Consider the following 19,492-nt stretch of genomic DNA (forward strand, 5'->3'; position numbering starts at 1 on the left):
GTGTTTTCAATTCCTGGGGCAGAAGACCCCAATGGCAATCCCCGGGATGTGCTGTCTTTTAATAGCATACAAAGTACAGAGACATGTAGTTCAGCACAGTAGAAAAGAGCAAGAGTCCTAGGGTTGCCAGGTCCCTCTTCGCTACTGGCGGGAGGTTTTTGGGGCAGAGCCTGAGGAGGGCAGGGCCTGGGGAAGGGAGGGACTTCAATGCCATAGAGTCCAATAGCCAAAAGTGGCCATTTTCTCCAGGGGAACTGATCTCTATTGGCTGGAGATCCGTTGTAATAGCAGGAGATCTTCATCCACCACCTGGAGGTTGGCAACCCTAAAGAGTCCAGTAGCACCTTAAAGACTAACCAAATTTCTGGCAGGGGATGAGCTTCCGTGAGCCACAGCTCACTTCTTCCGATACAACTAGAAGGTGAGTCCAACTATTTTTAAATAGAGGAGTGAATTAGACACAAAATCAGCCCGTTCTTAGGGTGGGAGGCTGAAAATGCTCTGGAGGCGGCATGACCCCGGCGCCAGCATAAGTAGCTTCTTGTCAGTGAATAAGAGGCACTTATGCTGGCGGCAGGGGCAGTTCCATTGGTGTCTGGACACTGGGGAGCTGCATGCTGCTCCTCTGATGCCGCAGTCTCTCCAGGACCTAAATCCCGGAAAAGAAATGCAGCGCTGGCTGGGGGGGGCATCCCTGGGGCATTCCTGGGGGCAGAGCTGACGGTAGTCAGCTTCCAAAGTCCCTCCAGCCCAGGAACACCCCCTCCAGCAACAGTGTTGCTGTGCCAGGTTTTTCCTGCCGCAGCATCACTGTTTTCTATGGGGGGGAAGGACCATTTTCTTTTTTTAACTGTAAAAAAGGCTTTTTAAAGCCTTGCAGCAGCTGGGAAACTTCTTTGGAGGTGCTGCAGTGGCGCCTAAGCTATGTCATGCCTGACTGCCACAAGGCTCAGGAATGAGCTGAACCCACCATGTTGTGTTTCCCATTTGGATTTTGGGTTTTTTTCCTACAGAGGCCTGACCTGCTTCAGGCAGCTCAGACAGCGTTTGAGCTATTTGCAAATCAAACTGGAAACCAAGGGCCACGTGTTCATTCTGGCATGTCTGTCTCTAGGCTCATTCACATTCCCTGCATCTAAGCCCTGCCTTATACCTCTGAGCTCTCACGTTGTTGGTAGCCAAATAAGAACATAACATAAGAAAAGCCCGGCTGGGTCAGACCAAGGACCATCAAGTCCAGCAGTCTGTCCACACAGAGGCCAATCAGGTGCTTCTAGGAAGCCCACAAACAAGACGACTGCAGCAGCACCATCCTGCCTGTGTTCCTCCACAGCACCTAATATAATAGGCATGCTCCTCTGATCCTGAAGAGAATAGGTGTTCATCATGACTAGTATTCATGTTGACTAGTAGCCATGGATAGCCCTATCCTCCATGAACATGTCCACCCCTCTCTTCCGAGTTGACATCCATCACCACATCCTGGGGCAGGGAGTTCCATAATTTAACTATGCACCAATAAATCAATAGGCATGACCCTGGCCTCTCCTACTAAGGAACTACACACATTCCCTGGTTTTGTTTTTGAGCCACAATGCAGCAGAAAGGTTTCTGGCACACCAGCAATTCAAACAATCCCCTTTCATCCATGATTGTGCAAGTCACGATTTGTCTCGTTTGACATGTCCGTGGAAGGCATTCCATCAGGCTCCATCTACGTGGCATGCTGTACTTGTGGAATTAAGGGCTCTACCCTGTGTTCAGCAGGAGTGGGGAGTGGGAAAAAACCCAACATGCTTTCACTCCACCGTTTTCTCTGTTCTCTCTTCACAGGGCCACCGATAATCTCCAGCACACAGACTCAGCACGCGCTTCATGGGGAAAAGGGCCAGATCAAATGCTTTATCCGCAGCACTCCTCCACCAGACCGAATTGTGAGTAGGCTCTCTTGATGTCCTATGTAATAGAGCTGGAACATAAGGACAGCCGCGGCAGCCATTGCTCCTTCTGCGGGGTGTAGCTTCGAATTCTGGGTTTTCTGGAATAGCTAGCAAGCAAAAGGTTGCACTGGACAGTCTTATATCTTAGGAAACCATTCGCAGACTTCTCACGAGGCATTCCTGTAAATGCTCGCCTAAATACATGAGCTCTTCCTGGATCTATTCATCGCAAAGGACAGCACATAAATAGATTTCTCCATCAGAGGTATGCTGCAACACATGCGGCATCACCCGTGGTCAGCCACTTTTACTTTGCGATGTGTTTCCCTTTGCTAAGTAGTTTTCTTGTTTGGAAAATGAATGTAACTCTTGTGGGTTATTGCAGGACACTCAGGACACTAATAACGAAGTAGCCCCTGTGGAACTAAGAAGGTCGCTATGGGTTACCCCTGAAATGTAGCACAAGCTCATTGTCACAGTGACCTCATTCTTTCTGCTTGGACATCCATTGGCTTCTTTATTTATTTATTTTTAGATTTTTAGCCTGCCCTCCATCCCCGGCCAAGGCCGGGCTCAGAGTGGTTTACATCAGATAAAAGCAATGTTTACAGTAAATGTACAAGAAAGTTTAATCCTATTTAAAATTGCTGATTTCAAAATTTAAAACAGTTTAAAACAATAGGCCCTCAGCTATCAGCACACAGGTCCGAAAACCAGCCTCGGGGAGGCAATCGGTCCCCTACAAAAGAGGAGGAGGAGGAGGAAGAAGAGGAGGAAGAGTTGGTTTTTATATGCCGACTTTCTCTACGACTTAAGGAAGAGTCAAACCTGCTTACAATCACCTTCCCTTCCCCTCCCCACAACAGACACCCCGTGAGGTAGGTGGGGCTGAGAGAGCTCTAGCAGAGCTGTAACTTGCCCAAGGTCACCCAGTTGGCTCCATGTGTAAGAGTGGGGAAACCAACCCGGTTCACCAGATTAGCCTCCGCTGCTCATGTGGAGGAGTGGGGAATCAAACCCAATTCTCCAGGGGGGAAAATATGATGGAAAGAAAGAAGGACATATACTAATTAGACCGATGCAAAGCAAAGCTATATCCACTGTTAGAGGCGAGCCAAAAGGAAAGCTGAGTTGCTGGAAGATCTTGTGAAACTGTCAAGGAACCACCTCTGGCATGGTGGTCAGTGGTCAAAAACCTGTCTTTCCAGAGCAGTGCAAATATGTCCTTGCTAACGTTCAGCTGGTATAGTTCTCTGTCAGTCACACTTTTATCCCACCTTTCCTCCAAGAAATTCAGGGCAGCTTAGATGGTTCTTCCTTCCATCTTATCCTCAGGACAACTGTAGAATAGCAGCCCAGTGAGATTCAGGGTGAAGCGGGGAATTTGACCCAGCTTTCCCGAGGCTTATCCCACATTCAGATCAACTACGCTAGATGTTAGTCTTTGCTTGGTAAATGTAAAAATTGTACACTTGGGACCCTCAAAGTGTTATAAATAATATGTGGTGGACATCTGGTGTTATCTGATGCAGACATATGATGTTATAAATAAGACGAGGTAGACATTTGATGTTAATAGTTTTCTATAAAGAGAGAAGCAGTGGCTAAGTGAACTACAAATTAAAAGTAAAATCTTGCCTCTGCTAGGCATTAATTAGATGACGATAGGTGAGCCATACTGTACTCTTTCTTTCAATCACTCATTCTCTCTCCTCCACCAGCACCGAGGTGATGATAATACTGACATGCCTTAGTGATCTCCAACATGGCACCCATGGGCATCATGATGCCCCCAATGAATTAACTGGCACCCATTTGCTTCTTCTCTGAAACACCTCTTCCCCAGAGCAACCTTGGCATTTCTCCACTTTGTTGGAGCAGGGGGCACCTCAGAAGATCCCAGAAGGCATCACCTTGGACTTGCAAGTGCCCTCTGAGAAACAGCTTCCTCCATCATAGGAGGATGCTCAGCTTAGAACTTACATTTTGTGATTGCCTCCCATAGCAGCCATTTTATCATTGATCCCCTCTCCCACAGCAGCCATTTTGTTATGGTAACCACTTAGGGTGACCAGGACCTTCTTTGCCACTGGCGGGAGATTTTTGGGTGGAGCCTGAGGAGCGTGGGATTTGGGGAAGAGAGGGACTTCAGTGCCATAGAGTCCAATTGCCAAAGCTGCCATTTTCTCCAGGTGAACTGATCTCTATCGGCTGGAGATCAGTTGTAATAGCAGGAGATCTCTAGCTAGTACCTGGAGGTTGGCAACCCTACTCTGCAATGTGTTGATACAGGGTGTCAAACACAGGCATGGCTCAGCCCTTACCAAGTGATAGTTATGTCACATCCAGTCCTCATAACAAATGAGTCCAACTGGAGATCAGTTGCAGTAGCAGGAGATCTCCAGCCACCATCTTTTCTTGACTATTCTGTCCTTTTGGAGACCTGGATACAAATCTTTGCGGTCCCTATGAGACAACACCTACTAAGGCACTTATACTTATATCTATTATTGATACAGGTCACCGAAGAAGCCATATGCGAAACGTGGTCCCGATCTAGACAACACGTCTGACATCTTTTTCCTGTGGCTTTGTTCCAATAACTGCAACCTAAAAAGAATTTGAATGATTCAAAAAATTCTAATATCAAATGATACCTTAATTGGTTGATTACTTGAACTTACCTGTTGAATCAGGATCCTTGGCATCCTCTTGATAAGTCATACTTATTGGATTGTTATTGTAAATTTTGTATCTGTTTGTACTCCCTTTGTATATGCTGTATATATTTATTCACTTTGCAGTTTATAAAATTCACTTATTTGCTTTATAGTGTTATAGTGCTGTTTTGGGTTGCTCCAATTATCCTTACAGCACTGAGCCTTCTTTTCTTGTGGTTTACCGCCTGGTGGTTGGCAACCCTATAACCACTACCCTTTTTCAAAATTTCAAAAGCACCCACAGACTCACCAATTTGGGGACCCTTTCCTTACAGGGTTATTGTAAGGATTACAACAAGGTAATGTACGTGACAAGCCTTTAACACGCATAATCACTATATAAATGTTGTTATATTATTTTATGTAGAAGATGAAAACTGAATTGCAAGCTACTAGAGAAATAAAGTACAATACTAATCCCACCTTGCTTAATATGTAGGCCTGGTCCTGGAAGGAGAACGTCCTGGAGTCAGGTACCTCAGGGCGATACACAGTGGAGACCGTCAGCACAGATGAAGGTGTGATCTCCACATTAACCATCAGCAACATTGTGCGGGCTGACTTCCAGACCATTTACAACTGCACCGCCTGGAACAGCTTTGGTTCGGATACAGAGATCATACGTCTGAAAGAACAAGGTGGGAATTGCTATCATGGCTTTGGAGCTAGTGGGAGAACTAGCAGCGCACTGCTCCTTGCGAGTTGATAGTGAGAGATCGAGGAGACTTGTAGAAGATTAAATAGGATGCAATATTATTATATTTGGGAGGCTCAAACTCACAACTGGGCCTGACAAGAAGCCACAAGGGATCCTCCCAAGGGACCATGAACTTTGGGCATTACCAGAGTTGTGTGTTGAGGTCACTTCAGCAGAAGTACCTACATGACTAAACTGTTGTCATAAAGGGCCCTTAGAAAGAACTGCACAAGAACGTAGGGAGAGGTTTGAGCCCAACATGTACCAGCCATGCAATTAGATCTTTCAGTATGAAATGAGAAGCCTTCTGTGATACCTACATACCACTTGATGCTGTGAAAAAAATAAGTGTTGTTGATCAGTTACTGCAATTCAAGCTTTTTCCTGCTGGCTCTCCATTCCATCCCCAGATACTGTTCCCGATCTTTGAAAATGAATCAGGAATTAACGAATTAGGTCAAATTTGCATTCCCCACAGCACAGAATAAAGGGCTTGGCCTTAACTTCTGCAGTTCAAAGTCAGTACCTGCACCAACACTAAAAACAGATGATCCTTTTTGCATACCACTGCCCTTCCTTTGACACACACCCCTTCCCAAAATTGCTTGGGCTGTGTGTGTGAAGCAACCAGCTTGTGGTCCGAGACGGACACACCTTGGCTTATGTCCTCAAGCTAGTCTGCCCTGATTGGCAGCCAGACAACCAATCAGAATTAAGCAGAACTGTTCCTTTTCCAGTCATCCATTGTAGCTAAAGGGAGGAAGTGGAAAGGGCCCAGAAAGTGTTGCCACCTTTTCCCTGCTCATTATCATCTTGTTAACAAGAAGTCCTTTGCCTACCCTTCTTCACCCCTCGCCTACCAAGGAGTATCATGGAAGGGAAAAACGCTCTCTCTTTCACTCTAAAAGGTGATTTTGGCTGGGTGTCAACTTCCATATAAATATGTCCGACCCAACCTTACACCTCTAACCACACAAACTCATTCATCCATTCATCCTCCGATAAAGTACATTATTTAGTTCCAAAGTGCAGCCCGTAACCAATGTTTGGGGTGGCTCTATGCTTCAGGCATGTCGCTCCAGACAGTGGTCCTAAGTTGAAGGAATGATTTCAACGGAAGCCAGTCTTGGGATACAGAGACCCCTTCCCCACACAGTCCTAACAGATGAAGGCTGAGATGACCAGGATCATTCCAAGCCACTGCCATTTGCATCCCATTGCTTTGTGCCACCATAAGCACGCAATAGGATGGGATGTTGCTCTGAATGTGAGGAGCCCTCCTGGCTACTCGAAGCTTCAAGCCGAGTTTCCCCAACAGAAAGAGAGGAGCTGACAGGCTGAACCTGCCTTGGGCAGGACTTAGGAGTTGATAGACACAGAAGGAACACCTGGGATTTCAGAATTAGGGAGGTGATTATAATTAGGGCTGAGCTGAATGTTCTCCAAGTTTGTTTTCAGCTTGAAATTAGGATAGGAGGAAACCCAGAAAATGCTACCATTGTTCACTTCCTATCTGCAGCCACATCTTCTGCGACCTCTAGGGCCATCTTTCCCACTGATTCCTCCTCAAAGGACCCCAGCTCATCAGGGAGCACTGAACACAATGGCATCATGATGCTATGTAGCTCGTCAGATCTGGATATTTACTGATGCCATTAAGGGCAGAGGAATCCCATTCAGAGCAAAGGCCATGTGTCCTAATGGGTTACGTAAATAAAACTATCCAGTCAGGGATCCCAACAAGAGCGCTTTTCACAGTACTGGGGGGGATCACTTGGTGGGCTCTAATCATCTGCAACAAAGATTATCACAAACCCCGCCCCCTCCTTCAGCTCAACCCTCAATATAATACCAAGTTTTCCTTCTAAAGTGGGCTTTGAGGCTGCAAGTTTCCCAGAGGGAAGGGCTGAATTGCTCTTGGAGGGCCTCCAATTCCATCCTTTCCTATTAAATGTTAGGGCAGGCAGGTGGATTGTTCTCATTAAGGGTTGATTTATAGGCAAGGCTGCCTTCCAGCTTAAATTGGAACAAAATGAACCCTTTAGAATTAGCCCTTGGGTTCCATCCAGGGCAAATAGCTTCAGTGGTTGTTTCCCCACCCTCCTGCCTACAGGCAGAGGCTTGGGACTTAGACGATGGTTGTGGGGTGCTGAGGAAGTCCGTCCCAATAAGCAGCTCTGTCTGGTCCTTTCTGCTTCAGAGAAATGTTTTTAAAGACCGTTTAAGTTGGGCTGTTCTTCAGGGCAGTTCACACGGAAGCAGTGATCTGCTTGAGGATAGAGATGGGTCTTAATGGGCAGAAAGTTTTTACCCCAAATGAGAGAGAATTTTGATATTTGGATGAAGGAGTGGGCAGAGCTGAATTTCGAGCAGCTCATAGGAGAGCAGAGAGACCCTCTCACTCTAGCATCCAAATCGAACATACATGATAAAGTACCGGTACATGGTATCTACCTCACAAGGTTGTATCTCTTCAGATTGGGCTGTCACATGTTTGCCTGTTCCCCCTCTAATGAAAAATCCCTGCATGTGTTAAGCTACCACATCGTGAGAAAGTCTGAGTTAGAATTCATCCTCCAACATGGTAGCTTTGTGTGTTCAGGAAAGGGGATGAGCATGAAGCCACCACCACCACCACCACCACCACCCCCAATCTGGAAACGTACAGTCCTTGGAGATCTGTGACACATACCTTCATTTCACATTATTTATTGGAATTCTTTTTATTCAACCTTCCTCCATATGGACCCAGGGTGGCTCACACTACATCAGACTTTAACGCTGGGACATAAAGATCCTCCCCAGTTGTGCAGCCCCAAGCTAGCCTTTTGGCATCGTCTCTCCCTGATTGTCCAGCCCATGTGCATTTCTGAAATCCTATTGGCTGGGAACATTCGGAAGCCAGTCTCCTGCCCTCCAATGGCTGCACTCCACCTTGAAAATTCCAGGGCTCCCAACGAACAGGGACCTGTCGCTCCAGTAACTTACCCTTAGGAAATGGTGGTTGGGGACTCCCGTGCCTCTTTTGATTTGGGGAGGGAAACAAGAGGAAAGGGGTATTTTAAAAAGAGAGAGAAATAACTGAGTGAAATGCACAGTTGGGCTTTGGTAAGGCTGTAGACACTTGCTTTATTTTCAAACAGGTACGGAAATGAAATCAGGAGCTGGTATGGAAGCAGGTATGAAATCATAAGTGAAGGTGACTATGTGAAACTGCCTCCCAAGCTACATTATATGGTGTCCTCCTGGGGGGGGGGAGGGAAATTACCGAGCATCTTCCTTCTAGCTTAGACCCTGAAATGGGACAATAACAGGAGGAGGTAAAGAGACACCTTACAAAAGAAGGAAGCATTATGAAATGCCAACCTGGGTATTTGGAATCCATGGGTTCTAATCGCTAGTCTTTTGGTCCCTTCCTTCCCTCCATCTTTATAAAGATGCACTAAAATGCATACTCTTCCTGCTTAGCTCAGCCTTAGGAAGAGGAAAGTATAGAATCAGAGACAAAAAAATCTCTTTTTGATCTTCCAACTGCCCAGGAATCCAACATATTTGTTAAACCCTGATCCCTAAACGTCTGATGCTGGTGTCTACACAAATTAATACTGGGATCTAAAAACTGGATTTCAGTCTGACAAAAAGCTGTCATAAAACTTCTGGGATAGCCCCATGCAATATGCTATACCTTTGCAGTGATCCTCTTCTAAAAAGAGACCCCAAATCCTGTAGCCTCAGCAAGGTTTTGGGGAAAATGCATCACCTTGAGAAGCGACAGTTGTTGGCTGCATTCTGCATCCGCCCCGTGTGGAGTACCTCCCTGCAAGGTTTTGATTGGACTTCACAGGGAAGTGGAGAAGGGCCGGCCGTTTAGTCAGCAACCTTGCAAGGCTCCTGGCTAGCTCAAGTTTTCCATTTTCCTGAACATCCGCCTGTTGCAGCTGTCTTTCCATCTCGTTGTCCTTGCTTTCCCATAAGGGAGCCTCATTGTTTATGTGGCTCCCTCGCCACACACCACCTTCCCCTGTTATCTGTTTGCACCACCACTACCATCTCTCATCTAAAACTCAGCCCTCCCATCCACATCTTCTCACTTGCCTCTGGATCTCACTCCTGCTCCAATGCTTCAAGTTCCCAGTGCGTTGTCTCCTCCCTGCTCAGCATGCTTTCCCTGGGGGGAAAAAAACAAGTAACTGCAAACAAGCTTTCACTTCATGGTGATCTTTTACCCACCGCACAAGCTTTGCCTAGAGTTACAAGCTCAAATGCAAGCGGGGGCACCCATCTCTCAGTTCCCCCGCTCACCCCACATCCTCAACACTCTCCCTCATCATGGGTTCACTATAGAGGCCAGCCAGGCAATCTCACCATGCATCACTGTCGTGTGTTGCTGATTTTTACTCACAGGCTGACAGGTGCTATCTTCTTTCCTCCTGTTGTAACTCCACACACAGGCTTCCCAGTTCACTAACAGAGAAGGGATATGCTACACGCAACAATACACGGTGGTGCAAGTTTCTCCCATGTGCAATAATCAACAGATCTGAACTACCTCCCATTTACATTACCAAATTCCTCTATAAAGGTAAAGGTAGTCCCCTGTGCAAACACCTGGTCATTCCTGATCCATGGGGTGACATCACATCCTGACGTTTACTAGGCAGACTATGTTTATGGGGTGTTTTGCCATTGCCTCCCCCAGTCATCCACACTTTACCCCCAGCAAGCTGGGTCCTCATTTTATCGACCACGGAAGGATGGAAGGCTGAGTCAACCTTGAGCCAGCGACCTGAAACTGACTTCCATTGGGATCAAACTCAGATCATGAGCAGAGCTTTTGACTGCAGTACTGCAGCTTACCACTCTGCACCACAGGGCTCCCAAATTCCTCTATGTGTGTATAAAGTGTTGTCAAGTAGCAGCCGACTTACGGCGACCTCTTTTGGGTTTTCATGGCAAGAGACTAACAGAGGTGGCTTGCCAGTGCCTTCCTCTGCACAGCAACCCTGGTATTCCTTGGTGGTCTCCCATCCAAATACTAACCAGGGCTGACCCTGCTTAGCTTCTGAGGTCTGACGAGATCAGGCTAGCCTGAGCCATCCAGGTCACGGCAAATTCCTCTATACAGTGCTATAATAAGATAACCAGGTACAGAAAGGCTAGTGAGTACATGAGCGGTGAAAGTGGATGTCACCAGCCAGTTCTGTAATCAAGGCTGCATTTTCCAAGGTCCCTGTATACAGGCTGGTTAGAACATAAGAACAGCCATGTTGGATTGCGTATATGTAGCGAAAGCAGTCTGATTGAAAGTTCCCACAATAGGAAACAAAGGGGATTTTTTGCGAAGCTCCTGTGGGAGCATTTTGGGGGGTACAGGTCCCAAATTTTCAGAGTACCTTTCAGGGACTCTCCTTACACAAACCCCAAAGTTTGGTTAAGATTGAGTCAGGGGTCTGGTGTTATGGGCTCTGAAGAGGTCCCCCCTCCCATAGACAAGCATTAGCCGAATAGTGAATGAACAGAGAATCTGATTTAAGTTCCTGCTTGTGTATGGAGGCGGGAGGGGTGACCTCTTTCAGATCCCATACCTTCAGACCCCCTGACCCAATCTTCACCAAACTTGGGGGTTCTTTCAAGGAGATTCCCTGTAAGCTACCCTACAAGTTTGGGGGCTCTACCTCAAAAGATGCTCCACAGAAGCTTTGCAAAGCCTGGGGAGAACCCAAAAAAGCCAGAAAGCTACCCATTTTTTTCAGGAATGGCCAATTCGGCTTTGGCTTTCCCCCCAGGTTTTGGAATTTGGTAAACCCAAACCCAAAATTTACCAAAATGGCTTTTTTCCTGCTTATTTCGGTTCAGGTTTATCAATGTGCAGTCCTAGTAGGCGGAATTCAATTTGCTCCTCACAACAACCCTGTGAGGTAGATTAGGCTAAGAGCAGCCCATGGTCACCCAGTGATCTTAATAGCTAAAGAAGGATTTGAAGCCAGGACTCCCGCAGTCTTTGTCCAGTACTGTAACCCATGCTTCAGAGTGGCTCTCACATTATGAAGGAAATGTGGGGGGTTTCCCCACAGCGCTCATATGGGGTTGGGAGCATTCATCAGAGAAAATCGTTACCATCGTTGTAGAACAATCAGTCCAGGGAAAGGTGGTACTGAACCTTTTATCAGGTTCAGTGATACCTGCTGGCCTCCCATCACTGAACCTTTTATCAGGTTCAGTGATGGGAGGCCAGCTGGACATATATAAGACCCAGTTCCAACCCCCTTTAGATCAAAGACTCATGTAGCATAGCTAGGAACTTTGCCCGAGACTCTGGAGAACTGCTGCAGTCATAATATTGGACTGGATGGATTGATTGTCTAAAGCAACTCCAGACTCCTATCCTTGGGCAGTCATTCAAATGGGCTGAGCCACAGTCCCATGTAAAACAGGTGTCCGAAGAATGTCATCTTTCAATGCATTTATTTATTTATTTATTTTTGGTTGTCAAATGGCAGCCAACTTATGGCAATCTTGTAGGGTTTTCAAGGCAAGAGACATTCATAGGTGGTTTGTCATAGCCTATCTCTGCTAAGCAACCCTGGACTTCCTTGGTGGTCTCCCATCCAAGTACTAACCAGTGCTTATCTTCCAACACCTGATGAATCAGGCTAGCCTGGGCCATGATCCACATCAATTATGAATGCATGCACACGTACAAAAAGCAGAGACCAGAACTCACACTTTAAAGTTGAACAGCAGCGGAGTAAAATCGCCATCTACACCTTACTGTCAGTTTAGCGTGAGCGCCAAACACAGACGTTCCGGAAATTGACAAAAGCAGGATCCTTCTTCGCCTGACACCAGGAGCACGAATGGTGCTATGTAGATTATACAACCTCCGTCTTACCATCACCCACACCTGCAGCGTGGGCAGGAAGGGACAAGCAAGGGACAGGAGCCATAAACTCCGTGTCTCTACCCCCCATTGAGAAGTAAGCAGCATGGGGTATTTTAATAGGAAAGGCTGCCGTCATACGGCTTTAGCAACTAATCATGCTTTGGGCGAGGGGCTCAAAGAAAGAGTGAGCTTTGATTGCAAGGGAAAGCAGTTTTCAAACTCAATTTCGAGTCGTCAACCCAGAAATTAGCCTGACAGCATCGTGGAACCTCGAGCTCCATAGAGCGTCTCGCTGAGACCCAGATAATGAAATCTTCCATCACAGTTCCTTCCTTGCCAGTGGGGAGGGGGAGCTGTAATAGGCCCACCACCTAGAAAAGTCATCTTTGCAGTCGAACAAGGAGACCACAGAGAAAGGAATGAGTACAACAATGTGTTGTAGTGTTTGGGATATAATCCATTCTTTCTGAAGAGTTTCACATTAAATTGGCTCCGTTTACAAGTCAAAGATTGGGGATTTTTTTCTCTGTCTGCCAGCCCTTCAAACACCAGCTGCGCTCCAAAAATGCTTGCTGGGACTCTTCTGTCTATCCCCATGAGCAATAAAGATAATATCACATATGGAACTAATCTAGAAAACCAGTAATTGTGGTGGGGAGCTGTGCAAGAGGAGACAGAGACCGTCCCTTGCTTCACTTTCTGGTGACCAACACAGCAGGATAAAAAATTACCCAAGGACTGGGACAGAGCCGTCCTTTGCCTGGGGGGTCGCTGACCCTCTCCACTTTCACGTCAAGGAAAATCTATCTTGGATGAGCTCAACATCTCTTTCCACGCTCCAGGTTCTTTTAAGGTCAAAGCAACACAACAAACCCATGAAGCCTTGCCGTTGGTGCTGGGTTGTTGTTGTTGTTTGCCACACCTGCAAAGGTCGTTTATGCATGGGGAGTTTTACCTGCAGTTCGATGCCCACTGGACCCACACTTTCCAGTTGGGTATCTCGGCACCAGCAGTCTCCAAGATCAAATCAAGTCCCCGCCCCTTTAAATGCTGCTATGTAATTGGCTTACTTTGCATAGTTCACTGTGAGAGGAAATGCCTCCCCCCAAAACCCAATTGTCACATTAAAAAAGCCTTTTTTAGAACAAAAAAACAAAAAAATGGACCAATCTGAAAGGAGGGGGGAGAAATCCAACCCTCGGTTTTAAAAAAGCCTTTCTTTTGCTCAGAAAGAGCTCCTAGGAAGCAGGAAGCATTTGAATCCCTGCCTCTTTACATGCTGCTTTGTGATTGGCTGTGAGAGAAAGCAAGCTTCTTTGGCCCGTGCTTTGGCTGATGCACAGAGATTTCAGCCATGGTCCCATTCCAAATCCGGCTCATAGAGACCTGGGAATTAAGTTACCAGTGGAGAACTCCAGTCGCGTGTCTGATCAAAAGTCCTGGTGGTGACCACAAGGAGTTTCTAATATATGAATCTGCCCTTTTAAGTAAGGCTGATCCGAACCCTTCCTACACCAGCAGGAATGTTCGTTTGCAGCATTACAGTTAATGAAAGCAGAAAATAGTTGACGGAAATAACAAACAGCTAGGAACAGAGCTACTACCTAGGAGGGAAAAATCTCCCTCTAACCTTGGGATTTTTCTCAGTTATTCTAGGGTCAGGATGAAGAAAGGAACAGCTCCTCTTGGCTCTACCTGAGCACATTCGCCATAAGTTGTGCAGACCCTATTTGTGTGCAGGCTCTGTGTAATCATTTGTCATGTTTCCTGGTCCGATGAATGATCAGGAACTCCTTGCTCACTACTTTTGCTATTTCACAGGCAAGGACAAAGTCAGGAGACGAAACGTCGCTTCACCCCCTACACATGTTCCCTCTTCCCTAGTGTCATATCCATTTCATATTCAGCTAGGGTGTCTCTCCTAACAGACAGAGACTCTTATTTAGGGTGTATGCTGTTTTTTTATTGCATCTCCAAGCACTTACCTTACGGAAGTGATACCTCATTGATGCATTTCCTGGTGTCCTCTTGCTTCTTCCACAAACCACTTTGTTCCCACAGCTAAGAGTCAATCCTGTCTTTCATCCACCTCACTGGAGTGGAAGATTCCAGGAGACATCACCTTTGGATTTAGGGTTGCCAGCTCTGGGTTGGGAAATACTTGGAGATTTTGGGGGTGGAGCCTGAGGAGGGTGGGGTTTAGAGCAGGGAGGGACTTCAATGCCAGAGGCCGATTGTCAAAGCAACCGTTTTCTCCAGAACCGATTGCTGTCACCTGGAGATCAGTTGTAAAGCAGGAGATCCCCAGCCACCACCTGGAGGTTAGCAACCCTATCTGGATCTGAAGGAAGCACCAATCGTTTAAAAAGGTGTCCCTATTGTAGGAAGATGGTGGGCTTGAAACCTCTTGACATTTTATAATTTCCCTCCCCGTGGCAGACATTTTGTTATGCGTCCTTCCTCCCATGGCAGTAGGGTTGCTAACCTCCAGGTACTAGCTCGAGATCTCCTGCTATTATCACTAATCTCCAGCCGATAGAGATTAGTTCACCTGGAGAAAATGGCTGCTTTGGCTATTGTACTCTATGACATTGAAGTCCCTCCCCAAACCCCACCTTTCTCCATCTCCGCCCCAAAAGCCTCCCACCGGTGGCGAAGAGGGACCTGGCAACCCCACATGGCAGCCATTTTATGCTCACTGTACATTCTGAAAATTCCTTAAGTGCTTTGAGACCCAACAAGATTGGGGGTGCCTGCCTTAACAGGCTTCTGGCATAGACAACAGGATAGATGGTCAGGGGGTTAATCACATCACAGGAAGGCCTTGGTTTGTGTGGCCTGTTTGTTGGTCCTCCACTGACCAGCCACTGTGTGAAACAGGATGCTGGACCAGATGGACCAATGGTCTGATTCAGCAGGGGACCGCATATGAGGTGGGAAAGGATTGTTTCTGTATGAGGCCAGCTAGATTATTTCTCCTTCGTGTCTTCAAAGGCAACTCTTTTCGAAGACATTCTTTTGACACTCCCAAAGTTCAGTTTGGGCAAATTTATCTCCGTCGCAAACCATTAAAGAGTTATCAATTATAAAAACAGAAACCAGGCAATCACAGTAATGCTAATGTCAGGCAAGAATTTGTTAAAAATCAGGAGTACATTCATCCCACTCATGGATTCTGGGACTCTGCCCTTTCTTATTGGCTGGCTGCAGTTCTTCATGCAAACTCTCCCCAGAACAAAATGTCATGCACACAGGTGTATTCATTAAAGATGCAAAGAGCAGCAAGAGCAATCAGTGCCACCATCTCCAAAGTCATTTATTACTATTATTATTTAAAAACCCCTAAACACAAATTAAATGAATATTGTAACTTAGCATCCAACTATTCCGTTGTGCTGAAACTAAATAACCACACTTACTAGCTACATTTTTCTCTACTCCAAGAGTCACACAAGGTTACTGCTTGAGTCTTCTCCAAAGGAGAACATCTGGCAGAAAATCTCCATCCATTAACAGTCAGCTGCTTTTCCTTACGACCCAACTATTCAGTTTTTTCCAGATTATTAATTAGGAATCTTTAGCCCAGAACCTCCCTGCATATAGGTTGTTGGGTGTTGGTTTCTAACTTTGGTTTCTCCTCAGTTTTTGGTTTTCTACATGCATGGATTTTTCCTTAGTGGAAGAGTATTGAATGCTGGTAGAGTTCAGAGGGCAAGTTTATCAGCTAATATGCTGGTTGTGAGAACTGGGCCAAAGGTTTGCCCATTTAGTGCATGTGAACCAGAGGTAAATTTGGAGGGGTGGGAGTCATATATAGCAGAAAGCGGACGTCACTCTTATAATGTAAAGGTGAACAAGAAAAGCAAAATGGCTGTGTATGTTCTCTCCTTGGTCCATGAATCAAGGTTATACCATTTTTATAGGTAAGGAATGTCTCAACTAGGCATGATAGGATACCTGTGAACAGATTGGGACCTCGGTGCTGGGTGGTTTAAACCTTTCCACTATGCCATTTTTGGCATTTCAGTTGTTCCCCTATTTGCATGCTGTGGTTAAGTAAGGTGATTTTTCTATTTCACGCTCCCCATACAAATACAAATCAAGGGGGGAGGGTAGCTATTTACAATTTCAGAAGTAAGGGTGGGGGGGACCTATGACCTTAAAAGTAAGTTAAGCCCTTAAAAGTAAGAAGGGGAGCTGGAGCTGGAGATATCCAGAGTCCGGTGTCAGCCCTGGACATATGTGAAGCTGCCTTATACTAATCAGACTAATGGTCCATCAAGGTCAGTATTATCTACTCAGACTGGCAGTGGCTCCCCAGGGTCTCTGGTAGAGGTCTTTCACACCACCTTCTGCCTCATCCTTTAAACCGGAGATGCCATGGATTGAACCTGGGACCCTCTGCCTGCCGAGCAGATGTTCTACCACTAAGCCATGGCCCCCTCCCCTAAAGGGAAGAGCTGGCCACTGAGACTCTGCCCCCTCCTCAACAATTAAAGCCTGACCCTTTAGTTACGAGGGCTCCACAGGCATTGTTCTATAGATTTTCAGAGGGACTAGAAACTTGTTTTTTGGACCCATGCTGCTATTGGGATGGAGGCTGCTCACCTGGAATCTTCACCTGGCCTTGCTTCACACCTAAACCATCCCCTATCCAGGGCACTCCACTCCAGTTCTGCCCTGTTTGCCCCCACAGCTTTCTCTTGGTGAACATCAGTTCCTCTGAGAAGAAAATTGAAATTGCAGAGGGGAGCAGGTATGTCGACACGGCATCACTTGCATGTCTAAGTAATGTGGCCGTGGATTATATATACCAGGCAGATGCTTCTAGTCTTTTAGTATGCATTTGCTTCCTTTGTTTAATTCACTCTGCTTCCAGTGTCCAGGTTTTCAAACAATGAGCAGTGCCGGGCAAACAATAGGCATCAGAGGGGAATGGAAAGAGGCGAAGATTGTGGTCAGAAGGCTTGAAACCTCAGGAGAATAGAGATTAGAAGTTGTGAAAAAAAGGGAAGAGCTGGCCACTGCGACTCTGCCCCCTCCTCAGGAATTTAAATCCAACCATTTAGTTTCAAGGACTCTACAAACATTATTCTATAGATTTTCACAGGGACTAGAAACTTGCTTTGGTGTGTTTTTTGCTAATTAAGCAACAGTTGAGGTTCCCAGAGTGACACATCCTTTTCCTGGCCTGACCATGACATGCTTTCACAGCTGATTTACACACAGATTTTGCTTCCCGTCAGATCCCCGGCTGTGTCCAATACAAAGAACTGAAGAAGTGAGCTGTAACTCACGAAAGCTCACACCCTGCCAGAAATTTTGTTAGTCTTTAAGTTGCTACTGGACTCTTGCTCTTTTCTGCTGCTACAGACAGACTAATGCGGCTACCCATCGTGAAGGATCTGAATAGCTGAAGCAAACGACCTGAACTGAACTGAACAAATGCACCATCAGAATCCACCCTTCGCAACCACTGCCAGCCACGTTTACATTTATTTTGTTGAGCACAAGAGATCCAGGGGTCAGTGATATGAGTCACACTTCTCCATATGCCTCCTCTCTGGAAAGACAAGTCCTCATTCATTTGAGTCTTCCATGTCTCGCCCACCAGGTTGCCCGTGTGTTTTATTGGCTGAGTTCTAATCTTAACACCTGGAAGTAGACGCTCCTGATGACTGATAGACAAACATGGCTATGCAGGCTGGAGGGACCAAAGGAACAGGGTAGAGAATTTCAGTGTATCCAGAGCCCATCTCCACTTCATTTGCCGTCTTTTTTTTTTCCAGAGTCAGTGCCGATGGCAGTCATCATCGGCGTGGCTGTTGGAGCCGGTGTGGCCTTCCTGGTCCTGATGGCCACCATCGTGGCCTTCTGCTGTGCTCGTTCGCAGAGAAGTAAGTTTTCTTTCCGTCTGATTCCGTTGACTCTCACTGATCGCATCTGGTAGGGTTTATGGGAGACCTTCCACTTCACACATTATGGGGGACACAGGTTGTGTCTCCTCCATTCCTGCGCATGCAGTGTCTTATTGGGATCCTAACTGTGGCACGTGTAGCAAAAGGGCTTTAGTCTTTCCTGCTAATACTTTGTATGTTTATGACTTGAACACATGAAGCTGCCTTATACTGAATCAGGCCCTTGGTCCATCAAAGTCAGTATTGTCTACTCTGACCGGCAGCAGCTCTCCAGGGTCCCAGGCAGAGATCTTTCACATCACCTACTTGCCTAGTCCCTTTAACTGGAGATGCTGGGGATTGAACCTGGGACCTTCTGCATGCCAAGCAGATGATCTACCACTGAGCCACAGCCCCTCCCCATTGGATTATGACTTGGGAAAACCCATGCGTGAACACAGGAACACATGAAACTGCCCTATAGTGAAGCAGACCCTTGATCCATCAAAGTCACTATTAATCAAACAGCCTGAAGTTCTCTGTGTCCTCAGTCATCCCTTTGTGTGCCCAATCACCAGTCAGCTAAGTTGAGATGTTCCCAAGCGGGCACAGACCAGGGCAATCCCATGCAAACTTCAGTAGGTACTGAACTGCAGCAAGTGTACGACACCTTGCCATTTCAATTTGTAAATTTCTTGTTCTGTCCAGAAGTCGAAAGAACAAATTTTTGGATGAAATCTCAGGCTGCAAAGAGCTGCGCTGCCCAAAGGGGGAAGGGAATAATGTGGCACTACATCTTCCTAATGTGAATATCATGTCTTGAAATTTACATCGTTGGACTGTGATGCTTGTTTTTCCACACTTTTCTAGTATTTGCGTATTTTAAATGGAGACTTGTAGTAGTATGACCTTGCTGTTTTGATGGGAATACAGGGAATGCTAACCACTGCTGTTAGAACTGCCCTTCTACAAGCTATCATGTGAAAAAGATTAACTATGCACTACCTCATATTCCCAGATGGTAGGACCAGCCTTGTCTGAGGGTGATATCAGACCTTTTCCACACAACCTGGAAAATACTTAGGAAACCTGTATTTGCTACTTACCAATGTCTTGCTTTTATCTTGTATTAGAAGATACTTTGTTCTATTAAACATTGCTCCCCATTCTGAGCCTGCAGGGATGAATAAGACTACATTTCAATGAAATAAATATTTGAATATAAGGTTGGGCTTGGGAAGCCATAGGGCTTTGCAGCAGCATCGGAGCCAACATTAAAATAAACATCAGACATGCCAGTAAAAAGGTATAAGTGATGGCTCATTAGGACAAAAACAGAGCGAAGGTAAAGAATG

At 46.2% G+C, this 19,492-nt stretch overlaps 1 protein-coding gene across 1 annotated transcript in view; it reads left to right on the top strand.

Moving 5' to 3' along the window:
* Window positions 1-19,492, top strand: part of KIRREL3 (kirre like nephrin family adhesion molecule 3) — a 370,228-nt gene that overhangs the window by 302,832 nt on the left and 47,904 nt on the right. The window contains exons 12-15 of the mRNA XM_056860874.1: window positions 1,834-1,934; window positions 5,100-5,298; window positions 8,501-8,536; window positions 18,030-18,137. Of these exons, the coding sequence (XP_056716852.1) occupies window positions 1,834-1,934; window positions 5,100-5,298; window positions 8,501-8,536; window positions 18,030-18,137 (444 nt within the window). The remainder of the gene's footprint in view (window positions 1-1,833; window positions 1,935-5,099; window positions 5,299-8,500; window positions 8,537-18,029; window positions 18,138-19,492) is intronic.

The sequence above is a fragment of the Euleptes europaea genome, chromosome 14, assembly GCF_029931775.1.
Source record: "Euleptes europaea isolate rEulEur1 chromosome 14, rEulEur1.hap1, whole genome shotgun sequence".
Taxonomy (NCBI): Eukaryota; Metazoa; Chordata; class Lepidosauria; order Squamata; family Sphaerodactylidae; genus Euleptes; species Euleptes europaea.